At 41.4% G+C, this 17,935-nt stretch overlaps 2 protein-coding genes across 4 annotated transcripts in view; one reads left to right on the top strand and one right to left on the bottom strand.

Moving 5' to 3' along the window:
• The first annotated feature begins 7,928 nt into the window (after positions 1-7,928).
• SEC61G (SEC61 translocon subunit gamma) lies at positions 7,929-10,102 on the top strand. Of its 2 annotated transcripts, XM_088520846.1 has the most exons (4): positions 7,929-7,977; positions 8,380-8,479; positions 9,050-9,152; positions 10,002-10,102. In XM_088520846.1, the coding sequence occupies exons 2-4, from the start codon at positions 8,386-8,388 to the stop codon at positions 10,009-10,011; spliced, it is 207 nt and encodes a 68-aa protein (XP_088376972.1). In that variant the 5' UTR covers positions 7,929-7,977; positions 8,380-8,385; the 3' UTR covers positions 10,012-10,102. The 2 variants fall into 2 exon arrangements, with proteins under 2 accessions (XP_088376972.1, XP_088376973.1); XM_088520847.1 differs by lacking the exon at positions 10,002-10,102 and having other exon boundaries at positions 9,050-9,156.
• A 1,314-nt stretch (positions 10,103-11,416) lies between these two features.
• Positions 11,417-17,935, bottom strand: part of TPK1 (thiamin pyrophosphokinase 1) — a 264,754-nt gene continuing 258,235 nt past the window's right edge. For both annotated transcript variants that reach the window (XM_088520866.1, XM_088520869.1), the window contains one exon: positions 11,417-11,693. In XM_088520866.1, coding sequence (XP_088376992.1) covers positions 11,575-11,693 — 119 coding nt within the window. In that variant the 3' untranslated portion in view covers positions 11,417-11,574. The remainder of the gene's footprint in view (positions 11,694-17,935) is intronic.

Genomic DNA, 17,935 nt, shown 5'->3' with positions numbered 1-17,935 from the left:
GGTTAACCAGCAGGGAGCATGGTGTGTGTGTGCCTGGTAGAGGTAAAAGAATGTGAAGAGATTATATGTAACATAGGAAAAAGACTGACAAATAATGAAAGTTTCATTAGGTGACTGGAATTCAGGTGTGCATTTGTAGAAAGGGGAATAATTCAAATAACTCCTGTGGAAGGCTGTTCAAAATATACGCAGGATCCCAGCAAAATCTGTCAGATGATGTTTATCATTGACACCGTGTAATTGTGTAATTTGTGACACATATGGACTGTTATTTTACAGTATTAGTTTCTTACACCTGTATTTTTGTGCAAGAAGAAGGTAATATTAGATTTAACCAATAACTGCAAAGATGGGGACAACAACATCTTGTGATACCATTTTCACAGCTTGTCTCCAGGCTAGGCGCTAATCAGGATACTGGCTCTTAAAGACCCTGAGCAGGTTTCTTTACTCCAGTAGCCTAACTTCAAAATAAGTAAAATTAATGATTTAAACCTATGAAAATGTGCAACATCAAAATCAGGTTCTCTGTTGCAGGCAATGAGGAAAAGTACTGTTGACTACACTTGACAAACCGTAATATTGGAAATGCCAGGACCAAACAGCTGCCAGGCATTTAAAAAAAAAAAGGGAATTTTATCAGGGTATGCCAGCTCTCATTCAGATGATGTGTCGTGTATTTGTTAGGGGCGAGATACACAATCCAGTTAACAGCGTTATCCGGACAGCCGTGTGTCCACGCATTAAGACAGATGCAAGTTTTCAAGTGCAATTTGGCCACGATCATTTGGCCGAGATTATTTTATACTTGACTAATTTAGCTAACACTTTCAAAAAGGTGCTAATTAAAAAATGCCTGGGGTTATCGCTGGCTGCCAAATTGCAGGGAAGCTGCCATTGAAATGTTTCCACCTAATTATTAAAGAAAGCATTTGGCCTGCCTCAGGATTTACAGGACAGACACATATTTATTGTAGTGTTAGCAAAATGCACTCTTGAATTTTCCCAAATCTGATTACTCCAACATTCTGAACAGTTTTACAACACTATAACTCCATGATTAAGAGGAAGTGACATCTGGGTAATAAAGGCATCACAGAGTGAAGTGTTAGATCCTCAGATATTTATTTTTTAAACCAACACCATCTTGCAGGCTTCTGTTCTTTTCTGCAGTCATCCGAGTAATTGATTTTTATCTTACCGGGAAAGGAAGCCAGAGAAATGAGATTTACAAATATTTCAGGGCCTGCTCCAATTGCCACTGTTACTGAAAGGGTTAGGAAACCACTGGCAATTTGGGGGGTTGAAAAACTGCTGGATACATTTGTACCAAATGAACAGAAGACCCCCCCCCCCCGCCCCAAACTCTTCTCATGAGTAAAAATTTGAGCAGATCATTACAGATGAGATTAAAAAAGCAGAGTAATTCCTCCAGAATCTCATCATTCTCATTATCTGAGCCTACGGAGGCTCAAGAACTGCAAACTCAGCAAGGCTGGTACTAATTAGGACAACAGTGAGAAAGACCCATAGGACAGAGCAGCTGAAGACAGTGATGCCTCAGATTTGGCGCCGCAGCTCCTCACTGGCGCATGCAGCAGCTTCACCCTGCCCTGGGCAAAGAGCAATATTACGGTGCATTTCCACTGGGACGTAGCAGGGAGCTACCAGCACTCTCAAGCTGCTCTTAAAGAGCTGATCAGCACTTCAAGTTGCTAGTTGTTCAGAATCTGTTTTGCTTATTCAACCTGCAGAGTGAAAAGAGGTTTCCAGAACAAAGTTCTTTGAGAAAGAGGCTGAGGAATCCAAGTTACCCATGCCATAAACATACAGATTTGGAGAGGGCAAAGGGGATTACTGGTATAGCTTTCTAGTGCCTCTTCTCCAGCTCTTCCAGGCCATATGGTTTTCCATTCCCAAAAATAAATGCTTTGGCCAAATATTTCCATCTCTTGCAGATGTAGCCACGTGCACATGAGGAGGAGGATGCACCCAGTGACTGCCTGAGCAAAACTGCTTCTCACATAACCAACATTTGAAGACCTCTTTGAAGGACCTAGTGTTTACAGCTACTGCATCTGTGCTTTCTCCATGCTGACCCAGTAAGGTTCCCCACACCGAGCACCTAAGAACTAAAACAGCCCAAAGAAACCAAACAAACCAATCTATTCAAAATATTTCTAGGATAATGTTCACAGTGATTTGTCAGGGTAGAAATAAAGAAAGGGGAATATTGTTTAAAAAACTATTCGAAGGAGTAGGAAAAATGTCGCTTAAAAAAAAAGCTCTGCAATTCTAGCTGTTCCAATTTTCTGAAGTTCCAAAACAATTCCCATATCCACAAAACTTTCCCAAAATGATTTTCAGCCCTGATATGGCACAACTCCTATGGATTCTCTTATGTTCAAGTTATTATATATTTAGAACATGTTTCCAAGGCACCCTTTGTGGGAGCACATGTTGCTAGCGTGCCTGAAGCACACAGCTCCTGTGCAAATCAATAACACGTCTGCTTTGGCACGGGCACTTGGCAAAATGCAAAAGACCTCAACACTACGAAGAAATGTGCAGCCATAAAAGCTTAATCTGAGCCACAGGCAAATGTCGCATTCAATCAGAATGCAGAAACAGGCAGGCGACCAAGTTTATAGAGATCTGCAGTAAAAAAGATGGAGGGGAAAAAAAGAAAAAGAAGCTATGGCTGTTTTCACTGGCAGAGCTTTTCTTCTGTCTATCCACATTCCTGTCAACTGCTCACTCAGCCTCTCTAGCAGATGGTTCCCACAGTCATAAAGCAGTGGATCCCAACTCCCTTCATACGGTGACTCAATTTTACAACAGGTAAAAGCCTCTTCCTGGCCTCCAAAGACCAATGGTGTTCCGGCTTCCCTTCCCAACATCAGGATTTCCTACCTTGCCCTGAAGCTACTGTTGTGATGTGGAAGCAGAGAGGTCGCCGTTGACACCTTCACTCCTCCTTCAACACAGCTAGAGACGCTTTGCAGGGACAAGTCAACCCATGGTGGGTGGTAGGAGCAGGGTCCAGCTCAACTGAGCCACAAGGAACCGACAGCCGGAGTCATCGTTCCTGAGCACTGAGTACAAGATCCAAGAAAACATCACAAGAAGAAAATATGCTTTGTACAATGATGTAAGTGCAAGGTTTGCCAAAACAAGGTAAAATGAGGTCTACTTGTAAATGTGGGGCTTCTAACCAACATTTTGACACGACGGCCACGCATTGATAACCTGCTTGTCCATAGTTACTGAATAAACTGCTTGCTCTGTCATTCTGGCTTGAAGCAGACAAGGGCCATCTCCAGTACCCTTGAGAAGATGCTCTGCCTGCCCCTATAGTTGCTGCTATCTGCTATATGGAGGAGCCTAATGCATAACACAGGCAACCTTTGCATAGTTTTAACAACCATTTTTAAACATCTGAATGCACACAAAGCACCAGAAAAATGCTCTCCTGACATAAAACACTCTACTTCTACAAGGAGAAAGCTATTGCTTCGTTTTTAATCAGGCTTTGTCTTACGCGGGGAAAAACATCTTAAGGTTAAGAATATTTCCAATTTTAATTTGGCTTTTTTATCTGAGCTCATAATTAGCATTTACTGACATCATACTGCTACTCTTGGCATTGTTTTTATCTTACAAAAATCTTCAGTTACAAGCCTGTGTTATCTGTTGCTATTTACTAGACCAAGATGATGAGGAAAACACTTTTGGGGGCCTGTGGTTTATTAGAATCACTTTTCTTATTATTTTTGTTGGGAGGGCCCAGGAACCAAGAGCAAATTACATGACCTGTCACAGGAAAACAACTGCCAATCTAAAAATAATAAGGAGCATGCCTCAAACAAAGAATTCAGATGTAGCTAAGAATAAGGGCAATCATAGCCCCCAGTGACAGTTGCACTAATATATTTTTTTTGATTTAATACCATTAAAAATAGTACAAAATGCTATCAAGCATTTGATTTTTTCTTTATTTACTCCTCAGACCTAGTATATCCTCTAGCTGATGGAAGCACACATATTCTCTGCTACTTCCTTATACTGTTTTTGCTGTCTAGAAACCTTAGCTACAGACTGTCTGGACTGTCACCTCAGTATCCAGCCCTTGTTTCTGTGATATTGTATATATCATTAACAGCATACAGACACAAATTTTACAGGTGTCTCATTCTTCAGGTCTCTCAAAGACAATTGAACACAGACTTTGTTTAAAAGGTCATCTTTAAAGTTATACACAATAAATCCGCCACTGGTAAAACTCTATTTTATTAACACTCCTCCCTCATCCACACATTTCATTTCCATTGAATATGAAGAAGCACAAATCAAGAGATGGGGTTGCTGGTGGCTTCATATTAGTGATGTTTCCTTTTGCAACCATGGCACTAAAGGCTGATCTAGTGGCCTTTCTATAATTAACGAAGCTAATGCAAGGACGTGGACTACAGACACTTCATCATTTCCTTCTGAACCCTGAATCTCAGCTATCTTTTTTTTTTGACTAACATTAATCCTGCATTTATGCACTTCCTCTGCATCTGCACAGCCACTGAGGAGGGAAACTATCTTTCTTCCCACTGTAAATCACGCAGATGTGCTTATCAAATCCAAACAGAGACTCAGGATCATTTACAAAAAAGAACAGTTAATAATAATTTTTAAATGTCAGAAGCATGCAGATATTTCAAAGGTTTCTCAAGATATAAATTAACCTACTATATTTATGATAATGTAAAATTAAGAAATAAAAGGCCCTTTCCATCTTAGCAATTTCTAGAGACTGAACTTTAAAGTCATTTAGTCATCTAACGACAGTGACTGCCAAGTAACGGGATCTCCAGAGTGACTTCAGTGCCCGCAGCTACTCTGGTTGCAAAAACTCCCCCGCGGCCCCCGACTGCCGCGGCGCTCAGCAGGCTCCTCGGTACGGGAAGGGCCCCGACACCTCCTGCACGTCGCAGTCCTGCCTCGCTCTTCCTTCTCCGCGCTGTTCCCTTCTCCGGGCTGCAGACCTCATGCCACGGTGCAGTCCTGCTCTGCTCTCGCTGCACTCGGCCCACGTGGCGTCCCAGGGCATGCCCAGCTTTGCTCTTTCCCCAGCAGCCCTTTTCCCTGGCCTGGGTAAGTCCATGGGCTGCCAACTCCCCGCTATTTTGTCAGTCTTTCTTCTCCTTTGCTGTCTCCCAGGATAACCATTTCCTCCCTCAAATCCACCAAAGCAAGTCAGGTTCTGCCTCCAAGGGCTATTCTCTGGGTGTGATCCATCCTTCCCATCAATTTCCCCAAAGAAGCAATCGATCCTTTGGCTTGCCTCCTTCCAGTCCAAAGAGGGCCTTGTCCCCGGCTCCCAAGGAATTCGGAGAGCCCGGGCCTCCTGCCTGCCCTAGGGATCCCTTCATGTGGGATTCATGCTGTCTGCCATGGCATGGAAAGGGGATAGCTCTACAGGATGTATCCCTAAACTGCCATTTTCCATGCACCTAGGGGAGCCATGCCAGGATCGTGGAGGATGAGCTGATCCAGGCCTCCCCTTTACTACAGCAAGATTATGAGGAAAACTCTTTTTTGGGCCTGTTGTTTATTAGGCTCCCTTTTTTTATTAATTGTGTTGGGTGGGCCCTGAAACTGTCACAAGCAAACAAACTGCAAACTGGAAAATAAGGAGGACACCTCAAACAAAGAATTGAATAGCTAAAAATAAGAGGAATCACAGGAGCTCTGGGCATCCCACTTGCAGAGGACTCGCAGGGGGAGCCACAACAGGGGCTGCTCAGCAGCAGCCAGGACAGGGTGATGAGTGCGCAATAAAAGGTTGAAGCAGAAATTTGTCCCTCCCTCTTCTTTTTTTTTTTTTTTTTAAATCACCATAAGCACCAGCTCAACGGTTATGGATGTTATGTAACAGTTTAGTGTGCCAGTAGTTAAAAAATAAAGCAGAGATTTATCTTTCATGTGCTCCAGAGGGCAAGAAAGAGAAATGACAAGTAAAAATACGTAAATAAGCAAAGGAAAAATATCATCAAAAGAATTCACTCATCCTTGGTGCATAAGAGACGATGGAAGAAAAAAGGATATTGCTCCTGCTTGTGCTCTTGCTTATGCATAGCAAATATCCAGAAGAAAATCAGCAGTAGCACATTACAATATATGGTAATGGCTGTCTTCCTCTGTTGAGAAAAGGATTATTTAGTGCTCAGGCACTGCCATCAATGCAGTCTGGTGAGACTGTCACGAATACTTACCTGCGCAAGCACAACACTCACTCACCCTTCTAGGGCAATAAAGATGTAGAGGAAAATCCAACACTGTAGGTCTAGTTTTCTGCATGCAAACACCATGCCTGGGTCAGGCAAGCTTTTCCAAACCTTCTGTAAATGTTGAAGACTCTTTGTAAATAAATATAGAAAGGTAGTGTGCTTGCTCTGAAGAATTTAAGTCTAAGTAACAATAGTTCATGAACATTAAAAAAAATAATAATAAAAAAGGTATCGGAAAGGGGGTTAATTAGAAGCAGCTGCTCCCTGCAATATTTCTCCCCAGGACAAGCAATAGTGAAGCACGGGGAAGCAAAGCTTCACTTCAGCAAAACATGCTTTTATCAAAATCGAATCCAAACACAGGTAAAGGCCCTGAATTGTTTCACACATAGGTGCCTTCCTGATTCATTTTTTGTCCCCCCCCTGCCCAAACACTACCATTTAGTCACAGGAACAGGCTGCTGTGGAAACAAGCCCTTTGTGAGAATCATTATGTAACACTATCAGAAATGTGAATTTCCTCCATCAGTAAAACCTGTGGCATTTATTTAGGCCATCAAAGGGGGAGAAAAAAAGAAGAAGAAAAGCCTGCACGCACCTGCCCGCTCAGAGCCCCAGCAGCCTGCTCTGCCCCTCCACACCCGCGCTGTGACCCCCAGGCTGTTTTCCTTAGGCATTCTCGGTAGGGTGGAGTGTATCCTTAGGCAGGTGGCTTGGCCTCAGGACACGGGGTATTTTGAGGGTGGCCCTGCTGACACGGCAGCCGTGGGGTGCTGTGGGGCTCACGCTGAGGGTCTTGCCCGGGGGGCACAGGGCAGACAGGGGCCACTGAAGTGTCCAAGGCGGTGAGTTAAACCGGAGGCAGCTAGGGACAAGCGCGGGTCCGGACTAGGGTATTTCTTTTCTTACCTGGCAACTGAACAGCTATAGCCCCAGTGAAGAGTAACAGGCTCTCAGTACTGAGCACAAATTGGGGCACAGGATAATGGCCATCAGCTGGGAACAGAGCTCTAGACAAAAATAAGTAAATACAGAAAATATGAAGCCAATACTAACAGGTAACACCCACTAAACTGTGTTCCTGAAAACTGTGTGTACCTGAAACACAATGTGTGACCTTCATTTCCAAAAGCAGCAGGAAGGGGCTCCCTTTGGCAGAGTGCAGCACATTTCACCCGTACGGCACCGAAATGGTGTAGGGGGCATAGCAGGGCGCTTCCCGCACCCAAGGGGCTGCTCAGCCTGGTTGTTTGGTTGTTTCTTTGCTTTCCCCCTTCTTTCTGCCGTGTGTTTTGGAGGCCTCGGTGTTGCCTGGCCTCCCCTGCACATCCTGCCACTGCCACAGGATGCAGCCGGCAGAAGCACACATGCAGCCTGCAGCTCCCAGGGGCTTCAGGGTTTGTGTTTTTTGGTGTGTGTGTGTGTGTGATTTCTTTTAATTCTTTTTTCTTTTTAAACTTTTCTTAATTTTTTTTAAAAACCTTTTCTTTCCCGGCAAGGCCACAGCAGGACGCCAACGAAGAAGAGAACCCCCAAACTTCTTCGCATTTATTTATTTATCTCTTTTTTAACTTCCCCGAGCTGAGCCCGCCCCGGCGCCGCAACGCGCGCGCGCGGTGACGTCACGCGTCCCGTGCGTGTGCGACGTGGCCTTTCCCCGACGCGCTTGCCCGTAACGGCTGCCTTGGACCCGCCGGTAACGGCCGCGACCCGGGGACCCGCGGGAACCGCCGCTCCGCGCCGGGAGGGGGAGCGCGGCGGCGGCTGCGAGGCCGCCCCTCGCTGCCAGGCCCGTTGTGGGGCCGGGATGCGCGTAGTCCTCATAGCCATGGCGGGGGAAGGGCGTGTGTGTGTGGCGGGGGGCGGGGGAGGGTCAGCTAAAGATACGTGTACATATTTCATCGCTATATATAAATATTCGTGTACGGTGCGACTGTGACTGTAACTCTGGTTATGTTGGAATATGAGATTTGAAATTACTTCAGAAATTTTTTACAAGTCTTCTAGAAATCTTAAAGCTTACTGTTCCTTGTGCTTCTGCAGAGACATCTATCTTGTGTTATATGTGGCACTGCTAATTCCCAATCTGTCTTTGCAGGAAATCATGGATCAAGTAATGCAGTTTGTGGAGCCCAGCCGCCAGTTTGTGAAGGACTCCATACGACTTGTGAAGAGGTGCACAAAGCCTGACAGGAAAGGTAAAGCACGTAGTAAAGCAGGGCACGATGTTTATTGCATCTTGGACCTCCCTGCAGATGTTTCCTTATGCCACTTCTCAACTTTCTCATGAGAAGCAGAGAAAGAGAACTTGAGCAGTTCTCCAATTTTTAATGCATTTATAGATCTGGATATAATTAAATAGTGAGAATTTTCTTTGATTTTCTCTCATGTTGTGGAAACTCTTGTGTCTTTTTTTTTGGTACATGTTTTGGAGATTGTTTTCAGGACTAATGAATGTGGAGGAAAGTTACAGATTTTTTTTTCATAAATTGTTACAGACTGGGAGTGTTTATACTTTGGTATTAATTGAGAGAAAGAGAGAGAAAAAAAAAGGCGTTTTTTTTCTCTCTCAGCATCTCAGCATCTTATCTTTCCTCTGAGAAAGCGTATTTGTTTCTCAACCTTGATGTGGCCTGCACTTAAACTTCTGTCTGCATTAACGTAATTATTTTCTACAGAGAGGCCTTTCCACAGTCAATGTCATGAAATCTCCTGTATGCCACACAATGTCTTCCTGGACTAAGTGTTTTTTGGTTTTGCTTTTGCAGAGTTCCAGAAGATTGCGATGGCAACAGCAATAGGCTTTGCGATAATGGGATTTATAGGCTTCTTTGTCAAATTGATCCATATCCCAATTAACAACATCATTGTGTAAGTAAATACAAAATTTCAGTTTCACCATGTTTTACATTCGCTTTTGTCCTTTCAGTTTAAAGCAAGGGTTTTCAAGATCCCTACAGCATCCATGTCACTCTGGTATCTGTGGATTTCACATTTTCGTTGTAATATGGCATTCATTACTAGATAAATATTCAAAAGAGTTTGATTAATAAGTAGACTGTTAATTTCAGGTTGATGACTTAGCATGCTGCAAAATATCAGACCTGTAGTTTTCCAGTCAGCCCATGAACATCTGCGTCAAAACTGAATGTTGAATATGTTTTGTTATTGAGTCTATGTCTATGCATAGAACAGCTACCTTTGGATCTCGCATCCTCTTACTGTTTCTAGTTTATAATTTGAGTTTCCAAAATACTTGCATAGAGGGTAACACAGAAAACTCTGTGTGTTGGAAGAAGGCAATGTGCAGAACAAAACTTGTTTATTAAAATAGACATAGCTGATGCTTTTTTGTGTTACATATAACAGCATTCTGTAAAATAACTTTGAGAATCAGGGTTGCAGCATGACAGACTTACTGTTAAGTGGATTGGCAGTCATGGTACAGACATTTTAACAGTCTTGGTGAAAACTTCTCAACTTCTTCAGGGCTGATGTAGTTGATCTGATAATACTGGATTAGGCAAGGTACTGTGATGTGACTATGAAACTCGGCTGACCTGTACCTGCAAGATACTTATCCTCCAAGGAAGGGGAGATGAGCTTTAATCATCATAGTGTTTATCCAAGCAAGGCAATGTTGGGAGGCTAAACTAGACTTAAAATGGGATTAAAAACCACTTCAGTTAATTGAAACTGGTTACTCTGTTCTCTCAACAGTGGCGGCTGAACAATCATCAGGAGCTTTGGGATGCTTGCTGCAAAAACTTCACAACTTTGTAACTTGTTTACTATTAAACAGCTCAGTTTGGGATTTCAAACATTCTTGAGATTTTTCTCTGTTTACAAGCTTACCTCTGTCTACATTACATGCCTTAGCAATAAGGTCTTCCTTATTCCTTATTTTGATTGTACTAGAACTGCTCAGCCTGAAAGGATCTGTGAAGTCCTGAGTCCAACCTTCTGCCCAAACCTGGGTCAATGCTGCCTTCAGGCCATGGTGTCTAGGGCTTTGTCAGGTGTTCAAACCCTCCAGGGATGGAGATTACCCAGGTTCTCTGAGCAACCTATTGCAGTGCTTAATTTTCCTCTTAGTAAACAGCCCTGTTCCAGTAAAAGCAGGAAGCAAGAAAACAACATAACCTTAGATGTCCAAGGGGTGAGTTAAAAAGCTATCAACTGCAATTCTTACCATAATGTATAGAATCACCAGCAATACCCCAAACTTGTTTCTGCATTTGGAAGTTATTTTGCACTGTTACAGTACTTGACTGGAGAGAAAAAAAACAACAAACAACTATATATATATATATATATATATATATATAAATAATCTTCCAAACCTTCTCATCAAAACAGGAACTGGCAACTCTGATTCTTATTTTGAATTGGGGAGAAAAAGAAACAAAACAACAAAAACCTACTTTTTACTAAAACTTCCCGTTTTCAGATAAGCAACAAACTCCAGACTGTTGGACAGGGCGTACACTGTTACTGATGTCTTTCGGATACTGGTGTAAGACCACTGCACTGTTATTTAGAAACTAAGACTACCAAAACTGGTATATGCTAGTAATTCTTTTCCTCCCCAGACTGAGGTTAACAAACTCATTTCATTCCAAAAAATGAAAATTTTTAGTAATTTTAGTAATAATTAGATACTACCCTGCTACTTCAATGGTACGTGATGCTGGGAGATAGGCTTGATACTGGCATTGCAACAAAACAGGAGCTTCTCCAGTGCACCAGCTTGTTTTAAAAATGCGAAGGTTAAATTATTAGCCTTCTGGGAAATCTTCAGCACCACGTGTGTATATATATTATGCAGCAGAACAGGAAAATTAGAGTAATTGTGCTTACAGTATCATCTTTTTATAAGAAGCACTGTGTGCAACTATTTACTGTGCAAAAAGAGAAGAAAAAAAAAAAGTCAGTACTGGAACAAAGTACTTGTGAAAATAATCAGTGCTGACCTACCTAGCACTGACCTACCTAGTAGTTTTCTTTTGCATCCATTTTTACCTGTTTGTCATCATAGTGGCTGACAGCAGATGTGTTTTTTTTTTTTTTTTTTTTTTTGAGTGGACAGTATGAGGTACCAGAATGATGTACCCAGTCACTGCTGCTAAGCTTCATTTGATCTCAATTGACTTTTATTCCAGGCTTTTTTTCCAGTCACTACATAAAATCAGTGCATGATTATTTCCTTTGGTATAGTTCTGCTTTCTACGTCCAGTGCATTTTTGCAGTAATTGGAGTCCAATCAGATAAGAAAAGGCAGCTGTAGCTCATCTTACTCCTTCACAGCCATTGTCCACAGCAAAGGCTTGTCTGTCTCGATGGTTACAATCCCAGAGTGGTCATAGGTGTTTGAACTACTGACGAGCGTTCCGAACTTCAGCACCTGGTTTGCTGTAAGAAACGAAAGAGAGAGAGGAGAGACTTGGTGGCACTCTTGAAACAAACACGATTATCATCATGTCTGTTGTAAAGACTGCCTTCCCTCCTCAAAGGAGGAATACAGCAGGTAACTAAGTTACTCCAGATAAACAACATCTAAGACAGCTATTTTAGATACTAATTGGAATTGCATAAGACTCTTATCCAATGACCTCTGGAGGGAATAAATTAATAGTTAATCCTCAAGTTAGCATTTGAGTTTGCAGCAGATTATTAAAGATCATATTGTTGAATGTTCCCCAGAGTTTCACATCTGTTAAGTTTGTACTTCATTTGCATCAGCCAAAGCAGTGGTGCTAGAGAAGGTATCTCAGGGAAGGTGAGGTAGAGGATCTTGCTATTACTGCAAACACTGTTATAACTTTGGCTTGTAGCAGCACGGCTATAATCTCTTAAAATGTAAATAGTTCTGGAGCAAAGGCCAGGAACTAAACGTGGCAGCATTTAGCAGCTTTCCTTTTGGAGTGATGCAGACTCGCCTCTTTTCTTGTACTGTGTGTGTGGTCAGGTGCATGTCCACGAGCAGAAGAAACGGAGCAATGTTCTTCTAACAAGTAGCTACTGTCAGTTCTAGAAGAGGACTGCATCAGCTCGTGATGTAGCTGTAACTGTAACTTTGAGTCATCACTGAAGGTTTATTTGGCATTTTCTTCCTTTTACAGAGAGAGAGACATACTTGCATACTGTAAACTGGGCTGCTCTGGGTGTCCCTGCTGGAGCAGGGGGTTTCGACTCCAGTGGTCCCTTCCAACCATAACCATTCTGTGATCCCATGGACATTCTAAAGCTGTGTGTTACTTTTTGCTTGTACAAAGGTTTAGTGTAAGAATTCCAAGAGTATTCTTTGTTTTAGTCTCTAAAAACAAGTCAAATGACAGATGATAGTAGCTGATGACACTGAGGGTTACACTTCCATGAAGGATACAAGGAAAGGTGGGCAGAAATGTCTAGGTACAGCAGCAAGCATATATGGTCTGTCAGAATTGTCAAATCACACATCAAAACTGAAGAGAGTCTCCTTTGGATCTGCTAGTAAATGGCCCAGCACAAATGGAGATCCAAAGAGATGTGTATCAATTAAGCTTTATTTGAGGGTTCACAATAGAAGAGTATTTCAATTGTGGAGTTGAACATGGGCCAATTATCTTGTGTATTTAATGTAATGTATGTCATTCTCTCCACCAGGGTCTGTAAACGGCAGCGTGGGGACTGATTTTGCCATGCTGTATGGTTTGAAAATGAGCACAGCCTGACAGAAGGCAGGACAGACAAGGGGGTTCAGGGTCTCCTCTGCCAAATCTGCGCTTTCAGCTATTTGTTCTTCCTATCGCTCTAGTTATGAGCCTGAAGCAAAGGGAAGGGGGAAGAAAAAGGTTTAATCTGCTATCTGTATTTGCTTGGAATGAGAGAATAATGTCTAAATTTCACTACAGCTTCAAAATCCTTGAAGCAATTTAAGATTCCTGCCTTTTGAATATTTTGCCCCCCCCCCTTTTTTTTTAAGCATAACTTCAATGCAGTGAAGAAGTTCAGAAGGAAAAAAAAAAGTGCTAGATCAACTATGTGCCTAAAATCAAGGTGCCAGGTTTTATTGGGATGATTTTGGACCCAGCATGGTAAGTAGCCAGGTTTCTGGGCAAATGAGCTTTGGCTTTTGGCCTTTGGGAAGGGACAGCAGAGGTGGTGTCGGCTTTGCCTCTCCCGAAGCTGAAGCACTAGGCTGAGGCCCTGGAAATCTGGACTTCACAGTTCACAGGTAAGTTACTTAATAAAAGATGGGGAACCCATGGAAAAAGTTCCCTGTGTAAAAATACTCCCAAAATACAACTATATGAAGTTCTGTGGTCAATTCACAAACACATTTCAAGTAATTTTGAAGCAGTTAATTACTTCAAATGGTATAATGGACACACTTAAAATACACACTTTTGGATACCTATTTTTGGATGCTGTGTGATGAAGCTATAGGAGAAAAAGTCCAGAAGTCTGTGGATAAATGTCTTTCCTGCATAAACTCACACATTTATTAACATTTATTGCTTCGTGCTTAAGGCTCTCAGAATAATTCCCACTGCTTCAACTTTGCATATGAGACAGGAGCTCTGTCAGAAAGCAATAGTTAAGAACAAAAGGGCAGCTTAGTGAAACAAAAACTAGTAGTACATCTTCACGTGCAAAATTGAGTGAAAACCTCGCAGTTTTTTTTTTTTTCTACTAAAAAATCTTGCCCACTAGATGGAGCCTTTTCTCTTTTTCAGCCAGGTTCTGTTCTGCGTGAGGGGCAGCCTTTGAAATGCTCAAGTGAAAAAGGCAAAAACTAGAGAACAGCCTTGTTGGTTCACATGGCTCAGATGGACAAACCCAAATTACTTGCTTTCACAGGCGGCCAACGTTTGGGCTAGTGTAATTAAAAAGGAACACTTGCAGTTCAATCCATGCACAGGAATTAATTTGGAAAAGGAGGTAATGCAAAGAAAGGGACGTGCCTATTTACTGCTTTCAGGAAGCCTTCTTACCGTGTCGTGCAGCAAGACATGACAATCGCAAGGCCAAAGGAGGGGGAATTTTTAGAGGTTCACACCTGAGCCCTTCCTTTTCTTTTGCTATCTTTCAGTCTAATTTAAGCCCTAGCAGTAGCTTAGAAAAATTACCAGCTAAACTTATTCTCCTTGTTAAAATTATTTTATGAAATACAGTCTAATGAAAACAATCTTTTTATGTCCAGTCGTTAATGGTTATAGTTTTGCTGGCTACAAGAAATGATTTTAATAAAGGATTTCACATGGTGATATATTTTTATTCTAATGTGGAAAAGACCCCAGTAAAATTGTTCTTGACTAATATAATTGAATTGTTTTAGATAAAACAGAAGTGATTTCTTTGAAAATGGCAACCTCTTCCCACTTCCAACTGTGTTACTTTTTCTCTTTTTTAACCTAAAATTTTGCTTAGTGCTTTGGCTTGGAGCTCTGTTTACTGATAATAAGCTGCTCACAAAAAAAATATACCACCCAGCTCTTCCACTGTAGCTTCACTATTTTTCATTACTCTTTATCTGTAAAGTCAGCATGTCTTAGTAGTGCTGAGTCTAGGCGGCCATGCCTCCACAGAAAACAGCGGGGGGTTACAGGTGGGTTTTTATTTATTTATTTTTTTAAGTCTGAAAATGCACCTAAAAATAGTTCTGCAGTCTTCTGAAGCCTTAATGACTCTGGATTTATGAACATGGACAGGGCTTATTTTGATGCAGTAGTGGATGAACCTATTTAGCAGTTTTCACTTCATATAGCAGGTGGTTGAATCCAGCAAAAATTCAGAAGGTTGGAAGTAATTTAGATGAGAAGTAGAAGGGTGAGTTTCCAAAAAGAACATAATCACAAAGATCAATACATTTACAGATATATATTTTTTAGCTATTTCTTTTGTCAACCAAGCTACATGTCAAAGGAGCTCTTATTAACCCTGAGACAGCCCTCTTCCATTGTTTTATTGGAGGTCCCTTGATGCTTGCATTTTTATTGCTTTTTTATTTTTATTTTTTTGCTTTTTAATACATGACATCGTGAGGATCTATGGAAATGTGGCTCTTGAAGGTAGGATTTTTGAAAACCGGTAATTCTTATGGTTGCCAGAAAAAAGTTTGGAAATGTGAACCAAAGGTTAAGCAGCCAAAACCACTACCAACAACAAAAATGAAAATGTATTTTGAAAGCTCCTATCCTATTTATAACTCTGCCAAGCTTGGGAATTTTCTATTCTAGTTGAAAGTGCTGGAAATTAGATCTAAGCTTTGCTGTGATATTTGCTGCTGCTGACTTGTTTTCTGTTGTGCCACAGCCTTTCAGACTGGAAATAGTAAATAGCACGGACTTTGTTTTTATTTAATTAGAACTATATTGTGTTTAATTAGAACTCATTGTGTTGGGCGCTATAAAAGTACTAACTCTCAATATCACGTTACTCCTCTTAATAACTCAAATTTTTGATTTATTTTCTAGTAGGCTCATAAACATTATCCCTATGACTTCACTATGCTATTTAAGATATTCATTTCATTTTATATGTATCCTATCCTTCATTTTATATGTATCCTATATAGTAACAGGAAATAACAACATTAATTTGAAGCAGCTAATTGAAAAATTTGAACCTTATGCTAATTTCTATATTTGTACCGCAAAAAAAAAAAAAAAAAAAAAAAAGAAGCATATGGACAGCAGAGATGCTTTAAACTGCTTTAAACTGCAGTATCTAATGGCTGAGATGGAAGTGGTTGAGGTGGGACAAGTCCTTCCTTACCAAGGGGCAGATGTACTGAAGAAAATGAATTTGGTGGGTGAGTGCCTTGAGAACATTCCTGCCTGAAGTCTCCATTCAGAAACTTTAAGGTGTTTACTTATAAAAGTTGCACAAAATGGAACGCTTTTGGAAACCCCTTGAATTCAGCATCATAGCACAAGGTTTCCTACTTACTGGAACTTCACCCACAGTTCAGGGTCTTACTGGGAACCAGAAGTGTTCAGAGAAGAAAACATGCCCATGATAAGCAAGGCGGGTGTATTGCGCTATCCACACTGCTTTTCATCCTCCCAGTAGTGTATCGTATCTCAGTTATTTCCTAAGATATGCAAAGTCACACCTTGCCAGCTTCCCTCAAGGAACAAGAGTATAGAAGCAGATCGCCACTGCTGGCATGGATATTTGGAATATCAAAATAATTAATTAAAAGCTGTATTTTAATGAATGTAATCCTCTTTCCCCCTAGGCAAATGTTGCATCAAAATGATAGAAAATTAAGATCAATAAGCTGAAACACTAAGTTAGAGCGAAATATTGAATTACCATTTGGTATTCTATTACCAGTTTATCTGGAGAGGATTTCCCTGAAGTTCTGTGTTAGGAGCAAAAAATCTGCATTTAAATGGGGATATATTAGTAATGCATGAGCTAGTATTTTGCAGGTCACGATGTGTCTGCAGAACAGCAGCATTAATTTTGCTATTTAAAAATAAAAACCAAACCGTTTATAGCCTGATTTTCCTTTCATTCCTCCTAGTTCTAAGCCTGTGATTAGATTTCAGTAGCATTAATCTTGATTTACACTGATGTATAGAAAGGAAAAATTGGGTCCTGATCTCTCCTACAGTGAGAACTGCAAGACAGGAAGTCGCAAATGACTGTAATTTACAATAAAACACGAACTAGTTCCAATCCTAAGACAACCAGCAAGCACCGTAAAAGCTTGCTCAGTCTTCTGGGAGCAGAAAGACCATGCCGACATGGCTCAGATCCCCTCGGGGCCAAGCTGAGTTTCAAGTACGCAGCGAACGCACTTGGCAATTTTTATGACTGTGCTAACTTCTGGTAACCGGTTTTGCATCACAGATCTGTCGTAACAGGGGTGGATTTGCAGGGGGGAGCTCACCCTGCAGGGCCTGGGCTGGCGGGGCAGGCGGCCTGGCCTGCGGCTGTTCCCAGGTCAAACCTCAGCTGGGAGCTGGAGCTCCGGCTTCATCTCAAGGGCATGCAGGAGACAGCAATAAAAGCCTCTCACCTACGTGCTCTCTCTTTTTTTAAGTAAGTGATCTCTCTTTTTAAGTGAAATTAATAGTTAGCAGAATTGAACGTGCTATTCTCTGTATAAACCACCCATTTGGGATGAATCTTGAGAAATGTGCTTCTGTGTTTTTCTTTAAAATCACTTTTGCCTTTTAACTTAACTACAGTGGCCCAGGTAGTCTGGTATAAAAAAATGTATATACTATTTTCAATAGTATCTTTTCAGTCTAGACGCGATAAAGCTGTACAAACACTACGATAGGAGCAGTTATTTACCAAAAATGTCACCATAAGGAAAGTTAGGGAACAAGCTGGCTTGGAAGGCTGTTTTGCTAAGCTTAAGGCAGAGCCAGTCTATGAAATGATTTAAAAATTTTAGTTCAGCCAAGTAAGAAACAGAGGTGTTTACTTCATTGCTTGATTTACTTCCTTGCTGTATTTACTTCATTTTGGTCCTTCTCTAGTCTTACTGCAAGATAAAAATGCTACCCTTATAAAAGAAGCGGCAGGAGTGCTGCTGAGGTGCATCAGTTACCGGATTTTTCAAGGTCAGAAGTTATCCACAAGACATATCCCCATCACCCTATTACACTGCCATCCTTTAGAGGCATTACTTCATAGAATCATAGAATGCT

The sequence above is a fragment of the Tinamus guttatus genome, unplaced genomic scaffold (genome assembly GCF_059628265.1).
Source record: "Tinamus guttatus ecotype Peru unplaced genomic scaffold, ASM5962826v1 Tinamus_guttatus_pri_ptg000104l, whole genome shotgun sequence".
NCBI lineage: Eukaryota > Metazoa > Chordata > Aves > Tinamiformes > Tinamidae > Tinamus > Tinamus guttatus.
Note: the sequence above shows the minus strand (reverse complement) of the source record. Positions and strands in the feature narration are given on the sequence as shown.